General features: G+C 36.9%; 1 protein-coding gene and 1 pseudogene across 1 annotated transcript; both read left to right on the top strand.

Annotated features, from left to right (window-relative positions):
* Nucleotides 1–327: 327 nt before the first annotated feature.
* Nucleotides 328–3626, top strand: LOC141831996 (uncharacterized). Its single transcript, XM_074719453.1, has 3 exons — nucleotides 328–1004; nucleotides 1901–2189; nucleotides 3205–3626. The coding sequence occupies exons 1-3, from the start codon at nucleotides 411–413 to the stop codon at nucleotides 3225–3227; spliced, it is 906 nt and encodes a 301-aa protein (XP_074575554.1). The 5' UTR covers nucleotides 328–410; the 3' UTR covers nucleotides 3228–3626.
* A 1052-nt stretch (nucleotides 3627–4678) lies between these two features.
* Nucleotides 4679–16264, top strand: LOC141831986 (uncharacterized; annotated as a pseudogene).
* The last annotated feature ends 817 nt before the right edge of the window (nucleotides 16265–17081 follow it).

Raw genomic sequence — 17081 nt, 5'->3', positions numbered from 1 at the left:
GCGTCCTGAAGACGAAGGATAGCAGTATAGCAACGGGGGCGACGAGAGGGATCTCAGCCACGTCAGCGTTGCCACTTCATCATCCGCAATCGCGTAAAATTAATTCCGCAGCATATCAACTCTATGTTATTAATATATATTAAAGGTACCGTCTAAATTCTTTTTTTATTCTCTTATTATTCCATTGGACATTAAGCTGAAGCGTGTCTTACGCAGTTGGTCATTTAGCTGTAGCGTGTCTTTAAGCAGGCAGCCAATCATTGTTGATAACGCGCTTCTTCTGTTTCGTCGTCGTCATCGTCGTCGTCGACTCCTTTCCTCCCATAGCCATCGCTCGATCTATAGATCCACTCTTTCGATCTCCATATCGAGGAACTAATCGGCCTCCACTTTTAGGGTTTCGATCGGCGATGGAGTTCTTCGCCCGGGCGAAGGCAGTGCGGCTGCGGAGCCACCACGACAAGTACCTGGTAGCAGAAGAAGACGAGGAGCGCGTCGTCCAGGATCGCGACGGAACCTCCCGAAACGCCAGGTGGACAGTGGAACGCGTCGATAATGCCCCTAACGTCCTCCGCTTCCGCAGCTGCTACGGCCGCTACCTCACCGCCTCCAACGAGCCCTTCCTCCTCGGCGTCACCGGGAAGAAGGTCACGCAGACCCTCCCCGCCCGCCTCGATTCCTCCCTCGAGTGGGAGCCCGTCCGGGACGGCGCCCGGGTCAAGCTCGTGACCCGCTACGGTAACTACCTTCGTGGCAACGGCGGTCTCCCCCCATGGCGCAACTCCGTCACCCACGACGTCCCTCACCGGACTGTGACCCAGGAGTGGGTCTTCTGGGATTTGGACGTCGTCGAGGTCCTGCACAATCCGCCTTCCGTTCCTGGTCACAAGGCTGCGCCGCCCCCGTCGGAGAAATTGTCCAAATTGGACGTCCAACCCAATCCGCCTGCCACCCCTCATCAGATAGCTGTGCCGCCCTCGTCGGAGAAATTGCCCAGATTGGAGGTCCTTTCGCTTGCTTCAACCCTCTTTTGACTAGTTTAATTGATGAAAATTCTTCTTTTTCACTTGTTCTCCAAGTTTTGGGAATGATATGGGAAAACACAACAGATAAGTAATCTGTTAGACTCTCAGACCTAGAGTAGACTTTAGTTCGAAGGCATTAACTTCGAGTTCTGTCAGAGGTGAGTAGAGCTGGAATCTAATTCTCCCAAACTGATAGCAATTCGAATGAAGCTTGGATGGACAAGTCAAGTAAATACAACTCATCGGACATGGAATAGGTGGGATATAAGTGATGATTGGGCGTAGATGGGGCTTCGGTGTCTCATTAAGCTTCGGTGTGATCAAAATTGTCCAAGGTGGGGCTTTTACTGTCCACACAGAGCTCTTGATTGTTATTGTAGCTAGTCAGTCTATCTCTCAACTCCTTTGTATACTTGGTCTCCCTTAATGGGTCATGCCAATTGGAGGATGCCACATGACAGAAATCTCTGAATGTGAATAAGTTGTTTCTCATTATGGTTTCTCTAGCCTCAAGAGACGCGAGTCAAACTTCCTTTGGCTAAAACTGCTGCACATGGATCACTGTTATGTTTTTCAGCATACATGTTTTGGCACATTCAACCACTGATGCTACTAACGACTAATTTACCAATATCAAGGACTATATTTTGCATATTTAACCACAATGTGATTTGAATTTTCTATCATAGTGACAAAATTTCCTCTTTTAGGTTTTGACTGTCTTTGATGATTGCTGTTTCCCTTTTGTTAATTTCAGAGTGTTTCTAGTCTTTTTTTAGTCTCCAAATTTCATATTACATGTAGTTACTAGGAAAGCCATCCTTTTCTAACTGCAAATGTATTAAAAGAAAGTTTGATTCTTGTTGTTCTTGCAGTCATTGGATTCTTTTTCTGCGCCAGTGCACAAAGTTGAAGGTAGGAGTGTGTTCTATGCCATTGCAGATGATGCTGGAAATGTGGATGACAGTGTGGAGTGGCCTCATTTGACTTTCAATGGGACGAGTGTACTCGAGTTGACGGAGAGGTTAAGGGAGGAAACGAAGCTTGATGACATTATTGTGTGCACCCGGAACCCGCTGAACCAGCACCTCATACCTCTTTTTCTGCACTTGCCGCCCAATAATGTGAAAATACGACTTGTGATTGTTGATGCCAATTCAAAAGGTGAGTTTGGTTGAATCACAGCTTATGTTTCTTTCCTTGTAGTTTTCACTTTGCCTTGTTAGTTCATCTGCTGTGCCGAACTGCTACATTTTTAACCACTACCTAACACATTAGACATGCCTATTTTCCGCTATGCTGTCGATCTACTATTCAATTTAAAATTCTTTTCATACTATTTGGATGAATTTTCAAGGAAACAAACCTTTGTTATAACTTTGTCATCCATTGTTGTTTAATTTTTATTTATTTTTGGATGTTTCTATGTAACTTCATCTATCTTTGGTCATTGATCATTGCTTGTTGTTGAAGGATCATCTCACCTTTTTTTCCAGTCCATGGATCTTATTGCAGCCATATATTGAGTGACCAATTAGACTTCATAATAGTACAAGTAAACTATGGAAAAACAATAAGCGAAAAGACCACTTATGCATCATTCAATATAATAAGCTGAAACTTCATTCCCACACTCACTAGTATTCTTGCTGAACTCCCTCCTGTAAATTTCTCGATATCTAAACATGGATTGATTACAATCCCACTCTCACTGAATTCTAGTTTTATTCATTAGCAAAAGATTCATAAAATGATTAATACTGATATGCTAGCATATCAGCAATAAGCAGTAATCAATCCTTTTTATGAGTAGTTAATGATTTGGTGTCATTATGCATTAGCTAAATTATCAAATACAGCCCAAACACTCTTTATGCTTAGTTGAACTTTTCTCATGTAAATAATTCTGTATAAATTAGACATTATGCTATATATCTTAAGCAACATGCTCCTATTTAACCATAAGCAACTCAAAGGGAACATTGTTCTTCTAGTTGTGAAACAAAATAATAATCCTAAGCAACATGCTCCTATTTAACCATAATAATCTTTTAAAACCGTGTATTCACCTCTTTATCTTCGCCTTTCCAACTTTCACTAATTTGTTGTATCATGTGTTGCCATTGAAATTCTTCATTTCATGCTTTGTTATTGATATTGTCGTCGCAAAATTTTCTAGTTGCGAAGAATTTCAATATTTAAAGGACAAGTTTTATTGGTGCTGATGGCGAGCCAACTTTTTCTGCAAATCATATAGAGATCATTCAACTCGAAGTGCATAGTGACATAATTGTTTTTGGCTGATTGAGAACTTGAGAAATTTTGATAAGGGTTGAACTGATATGCTACTGCAAAAGAGGTATGTATTGAAGATGTAAGAAATTTACTTGTATTTGTTGAGAAAGAAAACTAAATTACTGTGTCTGAAACTCAATGAAATTAGAATTTATTCTTTAGAATTGTTTAATACGCCGAAAGGGAAGCTTGTGGACAGATGGCAAAAGGGTTAGATTGGTTGAATGGGTTGAGTGAGTTGTATGGGCTAAATGTATTGATGGTATATCAATATTTTTTATTCAATAAAATTTCTTGGTTAATATATAGAGTTGGCTTATTTCAAATTAAGGTTTTATATATTTTTAACATATCAAATTTTAATTCTTATCCTAGAGAATAATAAATAAATTTTTAAACTTTATTTTAATTACTAAAAACTTAATTATTAATCATTGATTATGATAAAAAAAAATATTGTAATATTAGACCTTCTAGTATAATATTTTTTTATCTTTAATTGAAGGATGATGATGTAATAATATAATAATTTTTAATTTTTTAAAAATTTATGTTAATTATCATAAAAAATATCTTTCTAATATCATGCAAATGATTATGTGTTAGTTAGGGAGTCGAGTATAATTATATTCAAATTTATTTATTTATTAAATTTTTTAAAATTTATTTATTAAAAATTTTATGGAACTCTAATTGATTTTTTTTAATTTCACATAATTTATATTTATTTTTAATTTCAATATATTATAAATATTAAATTCAGAAAGATATATTCATGAATATTCAGAAAGACATATTATTTTTTTTATAATTAAATTTTATATAAATTAATAGATAAATTTATTCATAAATTATTTATGAATATTAATCATGAAATCAAATTCATTAGTGTTTAAGTTGGTTTATTTTATGTTTTATTATAATTAAATAGAAATGAATAAATTTTATCAAATTGAATACTTAAATATGCTCTCTCTCTCTTATTTAAAAATTTATAAGATAAATAAAATATTTGACAATCATTTCTAATGACACAAACAAACTCGTAAATCTTTTCAAGTTGTGCGAGGGCGGGCAAATCAAGTTGTATGAACCGGATTGATGTTCCCGTGAACTCGTCCCTTGGCCCGGCCCAGTAGATGGAATTGCAAGACCTTTCTGGAAAATGGGCCTTCAAACATAGCCCATGGGCTTCAGGTGAACGGGACCTTTCTGGGCGTCCCTTGAGCCGACCTATAAGATCAAGTTTCAAGGCCTTTCTGACAATTGGGCCTTGAAACAAGGCCCATGGGCTCCATCGAGTGCGATACAATTCGAAGTGAGTAGTTCTCTTCTCCGTTGTTGGAACTGCCACAAGGATGATCTCGAGTCAGGCGAACCTCTCGCACCTTTGGAATTCCGTCAGAGTCGCCTCGTTCCGTACTAAGAGTTATGCTTTGGTCCCCCATCACAGGAGGCGTTGCTGTTCTTCGCCATTCATAGCGTTCGGCCAATAGGTAAAACCCTAGCTAGCTTTCACCATTGAATGGAAGAAATATGGGAGCTAGCTAGCTTTGTTAATCTCTTTGTTGTTCGTTTGGTCGTCGTACTTGTACTAATTGCTCATGCCTTCTTTTTTAAATCAGTGGACGGATATATAGTTGCATCTGCTTCTATAGGCAGAAGAGAAGAGCGATCGTTGGTTGTGCATGGTGGGTGGTGGTGCCGCTGGAGTCTATGCTTCAATTAGAGCCAAGTCTCTAGCTCCTCACCTAAGTGTGTTGGTTTTTGAGAAAGGGAAACCATTAATTAGCAAAGGTTAAAATTTCCGGGGGAGGTCGATGCAATGCGACAAATGGGCATTTCTTTGATGCAGCGGTGAGGAAAAAGCTTTTTCACATGTCTCAAAATCACATTTTTGGAACAATAAATGAAGAAGGGCTATTACTTTTCCCATCATGGTAACAATTTCAAGTTCTTGAAATGTTGCATTCATGCCTTGGTTGTTAATGCATCAGCATTATCGATTTCTTTGATGCAGCGGTGAGGAAAAAGCTTTTTCACATGTCTCAAAATCACATTTTTGGAACAATAAATGAAGAAGGGCTATTACTTTTCCCATCATGGTTACAATTTCAAGTTCTTGAAATGTTGCATTCATGCCTTGGTTGTTAATGCATCAGCATTGTCTTAATTTACTTTCACTATATAATTTATGTCATATTCCAGTAGAAAATCTTCAAATATGGATGTAGTAACATGGCAAAGATGGTGCAATCTGTTAAAAATAAATCAGATTATTGGTTGCATGCATGCATATTAAGTTGCATGCATATTCATTCACGCAACTTGATTTATTATGGGAGCAATATGCATGAATATTAGAGGAGAATTCATTAATGACTTTTCAATGATGCATGTATGTCATTTATTATTGGTTCATGTATACTTCTTGGGTATTCCCTATAAATACCCTATGTATTCACTCAATTGGTAATGCAAGAGAAAGTTTTCCTCCATTCTTTAGTGTTCTAGTTTCCTCCATTTGTGAGTGTTCTAGTTTTATGCTCTCCATTTTCTAACAAATTGGTATCAGAGCTTACCATTTTGTGTTTGGAGACAAAGCTTGAAGGAAAGATGTCGCTTGGAGCCCCATTTGTTGTTCCATCTCTCACCAAAGACAATTATGATAATTGGTGCATAAGGATGAAGGCTTTGCTTGGAGCATATGAAGCTTGGGATCCTGTGGAGAATGGCGTTGATGAAAATGAGGCATCCGCCAAGAAGAAGGACCAAAAGGCTCTCACCCTCATCCATCAAAGTTTGGATGAAAAGATGTTCGAGAAAGTTGCTACGGCAACTACATCCAAGCAAGCATGGGAAACTCTTCAAGCTTCATTTAAAGGTGTTGATAAAGTAAAGAAGGTACGTCTTCAAACATTGAGAGGAGAGTTTGAATCTCTACGCATGAAGGATTCCGAATCTATTTCTGATTATTTCTCAAGAGTATTGGCTATTACAAATCAATTGAAAAGATATGGAGATGATATGAAGGATGATCGAATTGTTGGAAAAATTTTGAGATCTTTGGATCCAAAATTTAATTATATCATGGTTGCCATCGAAGAGTCTAAAGATCTAGACACCATGACCGTTGATGAACTTGCCGGATCTTTACAAGCACACGAAGAAAGATTAATAAAACCGATTCAAGAATTGGTTGAACAAGCCTTGAAAGCAAAGCTATCATTGAAGGACACAAACCAAGGTGTATCCCAAAGAGGCCGCGGACGTGGAGGATCTCGAGGACAAGGCCAAGGTCGAGGCCATGGTCATGGAAGAGGTAGACGAGGTGACAAAAACTTCGCATATAATATTGAGACAAGTCAAAACTTCAATCAAAGAAGAAATCGTGGAAGGGGTAGAAGTCGTGGAGGTCATCAAATGAGGTATGACAAATCTGAAATTGAGTGCTTTACTTGTCATCGTCTTGGCCACTATTCTTGGGAATGTAGAAATAACAAGGAGGAGACAACTAATTTTGCGGAGAGCAATGATACAAAAGAAGATTCGGGCCCTACTCTGCTGCTAGCTTGCAAAACTGATCAAGATGAGAATGAGTGTACATGGTATCTTGATTCCGGCGCAAGTAGTCACATTTGTGGAAGGAGAGATTTGTTCGTGGAACTTGATGAATCAACCGATGGAGATATAACTTTTGGCGACTCTTCAAAAGTTCAAGTGAAAGGAAAAGGTACGATTTTGATTCTTGCAAAAGATGGAAGTCATCAATTAATTTCCAATGTGTTTTATGTGCCGACCATGAAAAGTAACATTTTGAGTTTGGGCCAATTATTGGAAAAGAATTATGATATTCATTTGAAAGATAAATCCTTGACCTTGAAAGATGAAAGTGGTAGATTGCTTGCTAAAGTGCCCATGACAAAGAATCGAATGTTTTTGCTAAACATTCAAAGTGGTATTCCTATGTGTTTGAAATCTTGTTTCAAAGATTTATCTTGGCTATGACACATGAGATTTGGGCATTTGAACTTCGATGGGCTGAAGATAATGAGCAATGGAAGAATGGTGAAAGGATTGCCCTCCATAAACCATCCTAATCAACTTTGTGAAGGATGTCTTCTTGGAAAGCAAGCGAGAAAGAGTTTTCCAAAGGAGTCTTTAACGAGGGCTCAACATCCATTTGAGCTGATACACTCGGATGTGTGTGGACCAATCAAGCCATCATCACTTGGTGAGAATAATTACTTTGTGCTTTTCATTGATGATTATTTTCGGAAAACTTGGGTATATTTTTTGAAGGCAAAATCGGAGGTGTTCGGAATCTTTAAAAGGTTCAAATTAATGGTGGAGAAACAAAGTGGCTATTAAATCAAAGCTCTTTGGTCCGATAGAGGTGGAGAATTCACCTCTAATGAATTCAAGCTTTTTTGTCAAGAAAATGACATTCATCGTCCCATGACGACTCCATACTCACCACAACAAAATGGAGTGGCAGAAAGGAAGAACCGAACTATTCTCAACATGGTGAGGAGTATGTTGAAAAGCAAGAACATGCCGAATAAATATTGGGCCGAAGCTGTTTCTTGTGCAGTATACTTGATGAATCGGTGTCACACCAAAAGTGTTCATGGTATGATGCCTCAAGAAGCTTGGAGTGGATACAAGCCAAGTGTTTCACACTTGAGGGTTTTTGGGAGTATTGCCTACACGCATGTTCCAGATGAGAAAAGAACAAAGCTTGATGATAAAAGTGCAAAGTATCTCTTCATCGGCTATGATCAAAGCTCTAAAGGTTACAAGTTGTATAATCCAAGCAATGGGAAGATTGGTATTAGCAGAAATATGGAGTTCGATGAAGCAGGTGTTTGGGAGTGGAGTACTACAAACAAAGAGAGGGGATATAGTCCTTTCCTTGATGATGATGCGGAGGAAGAAAGCATGGCACCACCTAATACTCCACCACCGACATCGCCACCAAATGAACAAATAAATGAAGCAAGCTCAAGTGAAGGGCCTCGAAGATTCAGAAGTTTGAGTGACATTTATGATGCCACTGAAGAGGTAAATCTTAGTGATTTTACTCAATTTTGCTTACTTGCAAAAACCGAGCCTGTAAGTTATGATGATGCCGCTCATGATAAAAAATGGAGAAATGCCATGAATGAAGAAATCCAAGCAATCACAAAGAATGATACATGGGAGCTAGTATCATTACCGGATGGTAAGAACACAATTGGTGTGAAGTGGATATACAAAATAAAGAGAAATGCACAAGGCGAGGTTGAAAAATATAAAGCAAGATTGGTTGCTAAGGGGTACAAGCAAAAGGCCGAAATTGACTTCGATGAGGTATTTGCACCCGTTGCTCGCCTTGAAACAATTCGGTTGATCATTTCTATTGCAGCTCAAAATCGTTGGAGAATCCATCAAATGGATGTAAAATCCGCGTTTTTGAATGGAGACTTGGATAAAGAAGTCTATATTGATCAGCCTTTGGGTTATATAGTACCCAACGAAGAAAAGAAAGTGCTCAAATTGAAGAAGGCTCTCTACGGTTTGAAGCAAGCTCCTCGTACTTGGTATTGCAGAATTGATAAATATTTTCAAGCAAATGGTTTCATCAAGTGCCCACATGAACATGCTCTCTATGTGAGGAATGATAAAAATGGTGATATGTTACTGGTTTGCTTGTATGTGGATGACTTGATTTTTACAGGGAATAATCCAAAGATGTTTGAAGATTTCAAGAGAGCTATGACAAAGGAATTTGAGATGACAGATATTGGCATAATGTCCTACTATCTTGGGATTGAAGTGAAGCAACGAGAGGATGACATATGTATTTCTCAAAAAGGATATGCAGAAAAAATTCTCAAGGAGTTTGATATGAAAAATTGCAAGCCGGTTTGGACACCCGTGGAATGTGGGATCAAGCTACACATGAATCAAGATGGTGAAAAAGTTGATCCAACTCTATTCAAAAGTCTAGTTGGAAGCTTGAGGTATCTGACCTGTACTAGACCGGATATTCTTTTTGCCGTCGGACTGGTAAGTCGTTACATGGAAGCCCCCACCACTTTACATTTGAAAATTGCCAAAAGAATTCTTCGCTACATCAAAGGTACAATTGATTATGGGATCTTATATGATTTCTTGGAGAACTTTAAGCTTGTTGGCTATTGTGATAGTGATTGGGCTGGTGATATTGATAGTCGGAAAAGTACTATCGGGTTTGTCTTCTTTATGAGAAATTCAGCTTTTACTTGGAATTCTAAGAAGCAACCTATTGTGACTCTTTCTTCTTGTGAGGCAGAGTATGTAGCTACTACTTCTTGTGTTTGTCATGCTATTTGGCTAAGGAGTTTGTTGAAGGAATTAAATTTGACACAAGAAGATTCGACGGAGATTTATGTTGACAATAAATCCGCAATTGCATTAGACAAGAATCCGGTGTTTCATGAAAGGAGCAAACATATTGATACAAGGTATCATTTTATTTGAGATCACATATCGAAGGAAGAAGTGAAGCTTGAGTACGTGAAGTCACAAGATCAAGTTGCCGATATCTTCATGAAACCATTGAAATTTGATGTCTTCAATAAGCTGCGGTTTATACTTGGAGTAATAAATCTGATTTAAGAGGGGATGTTAAAAATAAATTAGATTATTGGTTGCATGCATGCATATTAAGTTGCATGCATATTCATTCACGCAACTTGATTTATTATGGGAGCAATATGCATGAATATTAGAGGAGAATTCATGAATGACTTTTCAATGGTGCATGTATGTTATTTATTATTGGTTCATGTATACTTCTTGGGTATTCCCTATAAATATCCTATGTATTCACTCAATTGGTAATGCAAGAGAAAGTTTTCCTCCATTCTTTAGTGTTCTAGTTTTCCTCCATTTGTGAGTGTTCTAGTTTTATGCTCTCCATTTTCTAACACAATCTGTGTACTTTTTGCTCATGGGTAAGTTGGCAAAAGGGAGCACTTTGTCTATCCTTTTGGCGCTTGGAGTATGTATGTTAGGCATGATATTATGATTATATTACTGTTTCTCTGATTTTTTAAAATTATATCTAATATCTCCATAGCAAGCTATGTATAACTCATATCAAGCATTGTTTTACTGATATCGAGCTTCCAATCACTTTATCTGTAGGTTAATTAACATGCAACTTAGTTTTTTATCGTGCAGTGCCATGCTGTTATTCTTCTGAGCATGCTTGCTTGCCTCAATTACAGAGACTGGTGGATAATTATCCTCGAGGAAATAGAGAACTGAGAGGCTCTTTTTTCAACATTCATGGACCAAAGGACACATTATGCTGGTTTTCTGATCATGGGGTTAAGTTTAAGGTTTTATTTAGAAATATCTACTCTATTCTCCTCCATATTTGGTGTATGATTGTCATTGTTAAGACAGTTCTATTCTTTTTATTACAATAAAGTTCAGACAGAAGACGATGGAAGAGTTTTACCCGTTAGCAAAAACTCATCATCTATTGTAGATTGCCTTCTCAACGAAACAAAAGAGGCATGGAGGTAAGGAAACCATAGTCATCTGAGATTCAAAATATTAAATTAAATGTTGAAGGATGTGCATAGCTATGTATTTTTGAGTTGATATTAACTATTGAGTTTGCAAAATGTAAATCCAGGAAAACAAAAACATCGGTGTCATGTTGATTTGCTCAATTTCTTAGTATGAGCATCTTTGTCATTACATAAAAAAATGGAAAGATATTACTCATCAGGCTTCATGAGTTGATAAATGTCGAGGTTAATAACCTAAACTTGTCATAGATTGGGATATATATGCTTCTTTGGTTGTTGTCTAATGCTATTCAAGCTAGCTTCTGAGAGTTCCAACACTAACTTGAGAATTAGGGAGACCCATGGCTAGCAATACAACAGATTAGGTTTAAGTGCTAATATTAGCAACAATTTCAAATGCTGCCAATTTATTCTAATCACTTTTTGTAAATCTAAAATAGGCTAAGGCAGTATGTGATACATAATGCAATTTTTTCTTCTAAAAAAGGATCTTTAGTGGAAATTCTAAATGCCATCATCTAAATTTCAAATGAGTAGTAGTTCATATTAGAGATTAAAAGTACTCGGCAGATGGATAAGCACCTTACTAGGCAGATTATTTATCATTTGTGTTTTATCATTCTCTTTCTCTTTCTCTTTCTGTTCTGTCATTTTGAAGAAATTAAAATAAGAGTTTCCTCATTATTCTCTTCTCCGCATCTTCTCAGACAACCTAATCCTTCTCATGTTGTTGCTCCTTATATCACGCCTTCCTCTATCTTTCTGGTTACCCATTGTTTTGCTGTTCTCATTTGGGAATGAATAGATCTTGTATGAGAATGGTCCCATGCCGGAGACTTTTCTATCCTTACAACAGGGTATGGTCCTTCTTTTCATCTAATTATTAATTGGATATTTGTAATATTTTAAAAATTATGTTCAAAGCTAGAATCATTTACATATATAAACAAAAAAAATTGTTCGATAGATTTTGACAAATTATAATTTGCTTTAATCCTTCACTAATCTTATAAATCAAATTTGCCAAACCTTTATTTATTAACTTAACTTGCACATACATTAGTTAATTGTTGTGTTTCTCACTTTTAGTGATTGCATCTTAATGATTTTTTTTTTTTTTGCATTCTTTGAAATAGAATTTTCTTTTTAAAGTTGTACTACAGATGGGAAAAAACACTTTCAAAGGTGTCTTTAAGTGATAATGGGCAATTTCTTCTGAAGGTGTTGAAGAGAACAATGGATCTAGTCGAACATTTTAAAGATGATTATGTATTAATGGCCACTGGGAGCAGTTGACAGGTTTGTAATTTATAATTCTATACATATTTTTTTTTCTTTATATGTAAAAATTGGACCACTGTGATACATGATAGTAGCAGTTCTTTAACAGGGCTACAAAATTACTATCCAGCTTGGTAATCAACCCAGTCAGCCTATTCACCTTTAAAGTTGAGGATGCAGAACTATCAAGTTTGTCAGGGGTATTTATCCATGGAGCCTTTTAGTGGTTTTTTTTTTGTAAAGGTTATCTTTAGGAAATTTATTTTGGAGGCAAAGGTAGTTCTATTTATTTCCAATTTAATATACCATCATTTCATCATTATCTTAGTTTGTCTAATAATACGAACTATTTATGACATAACGGATTTAAATTTCAAAATATATAACATTTTCTATATTGATCATTAGTCTATACACAATTTAAAGGGACTCAGATGATGAGCCTGAGAGACATCTCATCTTTCCATTGTCTTTCTCAAAGCATATCTCAAATATTTTAGTATCATATCAGGCAACTCAAGTATCAAAATCTTCCATGTTGTTGCTGTCTGCTCATCACAGAAGTTTTGCATTTTGTAATCTTAGGATTCTAAGCTAAATAGTTCATTACCTACTTGCAAATTTTATGATCTTTTCTTTCAGTGGGTATTATTTCTTTAACAATGTACCCATGAGGTTCTTGATCTAATTCAATGGTCCTTTTTTTTTGTTGATGATCAGAAAAGCAATAAGATAAACCTCTATTCCCTTTGGTTTAACAGGAAGTTGGAAGATAGGAATCTTCCATCCTACCCATCCTGTCTCTTGTCTCATGGTAGATTTCATCATGAACTGTTCAAAACATCTACAAAATATCCTCCACTGAGGAATAAACCTCCATCCTATCCATCCTGTCTCATGGTCGCATGATGATTTCATCATGTACTATTCAAAATTCTACAAATATCCTTTAATAATATCCATTTATATGAAACCACCATGTTCAAGTTTACAAACTTTTGCATTGTGTAACATGATGTTGTTTTTCTTAGCCCTTCATGATTTCCTATATTATGTTACTAGATCACATTTCCTAAAGTTAAAGCAAAGTTTAAACTGAAAAATATCCTTAAGAACTTGCTGAAATATCGACATGCATGTGGTATAGTTATTTTACATATCATTTTTTTTACTATATTCCAAAATAATATACGACTTATGTAGGTTGTATCTATGCTAGCGACCCATTGGGGCCTTAGTGGGCCTGTGATTCTCCGCTTATCTGCATGGGGAGCTCGCGACCTATTTCTGTCTGAATATTCGGGTAACAATTATCTTACATCTTATAATGACTAATTCTTAGTTTATTCTTGGGCAACAATTTCAGGAAAATTCAATGTCTTCTTTGTATATTGTTGACAGTTTTAAATGGAACCTTTTTATAATTTCTGCTTTTAAATTGACTTAATTGACAATTTGTAATAAACCAACAAAGTACAAATGATAGGAACTACCGAAAGAATGAATGTGCAGAGCATGCAATGTACTAAGATTTTGTGCATGTATTATAGACAATGGATATACTGAGTAATTCTAGTATATTTGCTAAGTAATCCACATATGTTGTAATTTTTTGCAGTGTCAATGCACAAATGCCTTCTGTAGACCTTATACCACTTTGTATTTTTGTGCATTATCAGACAATAGATGCACTAACTAACTGTAGTATACATTATCTCAAGGATTTCAATCCTTGTTTGCTTCTTTGTTGATTAAGCATGTTCATTTTTGTTGGTCCTGCACAGGAATGCTTATGGTAGACTTTATACCTGACATCCAATTAGAAGATGCGAAGCACATCCTTTTCCAACATAAAGACCAGCTTGCAGTTTGGTTTCATTCCTCAACTCTTATATTTATATTCTAAATCTGCTATTATTTGGCTAGTAATTGACTGTTTTCTTACTATTATTCGTCTTTGGGAAAAATTTCTTTTTCATGTTTACCAAATTGCAAATTTGAGTGCGAATGTTTATGAAAGATTGCTGAAACATAAAAGAGTAAATGATGAAGAGTTACAATGATGGGTTAGAATGAAAAGAATATTAGAAAGTTGTATTATAAGTGTTTTTGAGCTTAACCATTTGGAATTTCTAAACTTCTTTCAACATTTTGAATCTACAATGATATCTTTTTTACTTCTACACTGTTTGGATTAGGATTGAAAGTGTAATTTTTTTCTTTAGTTCGTAAATACCTTATCAATATTTCCTTGCTGAGCTTATGTCCATGCTTGTTTGTCACAGAAAACTAAGGTGTCCAATTCATTCCCTTCACAGTTCAATTTAGTAAAACGATTTTGGAGATATTTATTACAACGCGAGGTTACATTTACTTTGTTTGTTTCACTTAACTTTTGTGACTCTCAGACTTCTAAACCAACTTAGTCATCTCTTTTCAGGGTTTGGATGCAGACATATTATGGGCTTCGATTTCAAACAACCATTTGATTTCCTTATCTCTACTTATAAAGCATTGTCCATTTACAATAGTGGGAAAAGTATGCAACTTTGGGTTTTCAGTTTGAGTATCGCTTCTTGAACTGTCTAAAATTTGATTAAATTTACCTTCATCCTGTCTCCCACATCTTAAGGGTCAATTCAAAGACGAATTTGTCACGGCCGGAGGCATCCCACTCTCTGAGGTTTGTGCTCTTCTCCACAAGTAATCAAAAGGAGAGTAAACTCTCTATATCTTTAACTCATCACTTTCTCCTTTTCTTATATTGCAATGCAGATATCACTAAACACTATGGAAAGCAAAGTAATACCGAATTTATTTTTTGCAGGCGAGGTAACCTATTATTTTCCTATGACTTTGTAGTTTATTCGTCAGATAGCATGATTAGAAATCAACTTTTTTGCAGATACTAAATGTAGATGGGATTACTGGTGGATTCAACTTTCAGGTATTGTTTATGTACATGGAAGTATTCTATTGAAGAACATATCGTTTTTTAGCTTGCTACATGATGGTGTTGCTAATTGCCTATGTGACCCTCTGTTTATTTTGACTAATTGACGAAAAAGAAAGATAAGTAAAAATGTTACCCTAATAATGAACAATCGAGAAAGTGTGTTTTGTAAATTGTACCTGAGAGCTAACCCAATCGAAAACCGTCCAATTGTAGTGCTACTACTCCAACTGGACTGAACTGATTTCAGAAACATGAATTTAGGGCATCTTCAATGCAAGGTTTTTGAGAGGTTTGCCAAATCAAAACTGTTGAATAAAAAACTCTAACCATCGTGGAGATGAGGTTGAGGTTTTAGTTTAAGAACATTAATGAAATTTTAAATCTGTTTTTTTTCTTTAATATCAATCATGTGGGGTGAGTGTTTGTAATTAATTAATAATGAAGTTTAAGGTTTGTAGGAAGATTTTTATATATTTGATGTTGGATATTAGGAACTACAAAAAGTTTTTAAAACTCATTTAGAGCTCTATTCTGTTCTGGATAACCTTTGATACAAAAGTTATGTTGCACATAAATTTTCTGCAAAAATATTGTTTGTTTAATTGGTATAAACTAAATCCATTTTGTTTAAAATTGTTTTATTTTTATTTTGTTAATTTCTGCAGAATGCTTGGAGTGGTGGATATATTGCAGGGACAAAAATTGGCGAGCGTGCATCAAATAACAGCAACAAGGAGATCCTCTGAATAAATCTTTCATATATTTTATATTATCAATGCAAACATAATATTTAACAATCATTTTATGGATAAAGAATTATCTGAAACTATTATCTTCAATTTCTTTTCCCACAATGAACTTTGATCTTTCCTCCCTCCTAAATGAAAATTTGTCAACAAGCACAAATTTTTATTCAATCACAATCTTCATCTTGTTCCTGTCGAATTTTCAATTCCCAATTGATCAAGGCATTGGATCCTCAATCAATCTCTATTAAAAGTGATCCCTCAAACTTCTTCCATTTTCTTCCCCTTCTCCCAAGCTTCCAAGCTCCATCCATGGCTTCTACTGCCGTTGCATTTGCAGCAGCTCCATTCACCTTCTCTGCAAGAAGAAGAAGAAGAGCCCAGCTCTGTTCTTTCCCTTCCACCTCAAGGAGGCCGGCGACCTTCTTCCCTTGCGCCACCACCTCTTCAAAAATCCCACCTTTTGGTCCAAAGGTTGCTTTTTTTTTTTGCTTTTGTCATCCTGCTTTGATTTGTTTCTATTAATGGTTTTCCATCTCGTGATAGGTTTATGCAGTAGGGTTCTTTGATCCTCTCTCCCATGGCGTTTCCTCGTCTTCTTCGAGCGACTGTGTGGCTGGTGAATCTACAGCGGCAGAATGGAAGTCATCCGGCACTAGAAGACTTTTCCTTGGCGCCTTGGTCTGGAAAGCCGTCGCCTTTGCTTGCCATGTGGGATGCGGTGCTTGCCTCGCCGCCGATGACTCCATCCGAGCGTCCGGCTTAGGGCTGAAGGTGGCGACGACACTGCGACGACTAGGGTTAGCCGATGAGCTCGTCGTCTTCGCCCTCGCCACCCTTCCCGTTCTGGAGCTCCGCGGCGCCATTCCCGTGGGCTACTGGATGCAGCTTCATCCGCTCGCTCTCACACTCCTTGCCATCCTAGGGTTCGTCTCTTTCCTCGCCGTCCCAACTCACACCCCACCCCAATCTAATCTGCATAATTGCTTCTTGATGTTCTTGCATCAGGAACATGGTCCCCGTGCCGTTCATCATCCTCTACTTGAAAAAGCTGGCATCTTTCTTCCTCTCCCGGAAGAGCGGCGTAGCGACCCGGTTCGTGAATCTCCTGTTGGAGAGAGCGAAAGCGAAGGCGGTGTCGGTGGAGGAGTTCAGATGGCTGGGCTTGATGTTGTTCGTCGCCGTGCCATTTCCCGGCACAGGCGCTTGG

This window comes from Curcuma longa, chromosome 1, assembly GCF_044706935.1.
Source record: "Curcuma longa cultivar G26 ecotype Majalengka, Jawa Barat chromosome 1, ITB_CL_G26_1.1, whole genome shotgun sequence".
In the NCBI taxonomy this organism is placed as follows: domain Eukaryota; kingdom Viridiplantae; phylum Streptophyta; class Magnoliopsida; order Zingiberales; family Zingiberaceae; genus Curcuma; species Curcuma longa.
Note: the sequence above shows the minus strand (reverse complement) of the source record. Positions and strands in the feature narration are given on the sequence as shown.

Excerpts from the sequence above, each read along its gene's own strand:
- LOC141831996 (XM_074719453.1), top strand. The coding sequence starts at position 411 with ATGGAGTTCTTCGCCCGGGCGAAGGCAGTGCGGCTGCGGAGCCACCAC. Across the intron at positions 1,005-1,900 it reads AGAAATTGCCCAGATTGGAG|TCATTGGATTCTTTTTCTGC; the intron begins GTCCTTTCGCTT and ends TTGTTCTTGCAG. Across the intron at positions 2,190-3,204 it reads TGTTGATGCCAATTCAAAAG|TTGCGAAGAATTTCAATATT; the intron begins GTGAGTTTGGTT and ends AAAATTTTCTAG.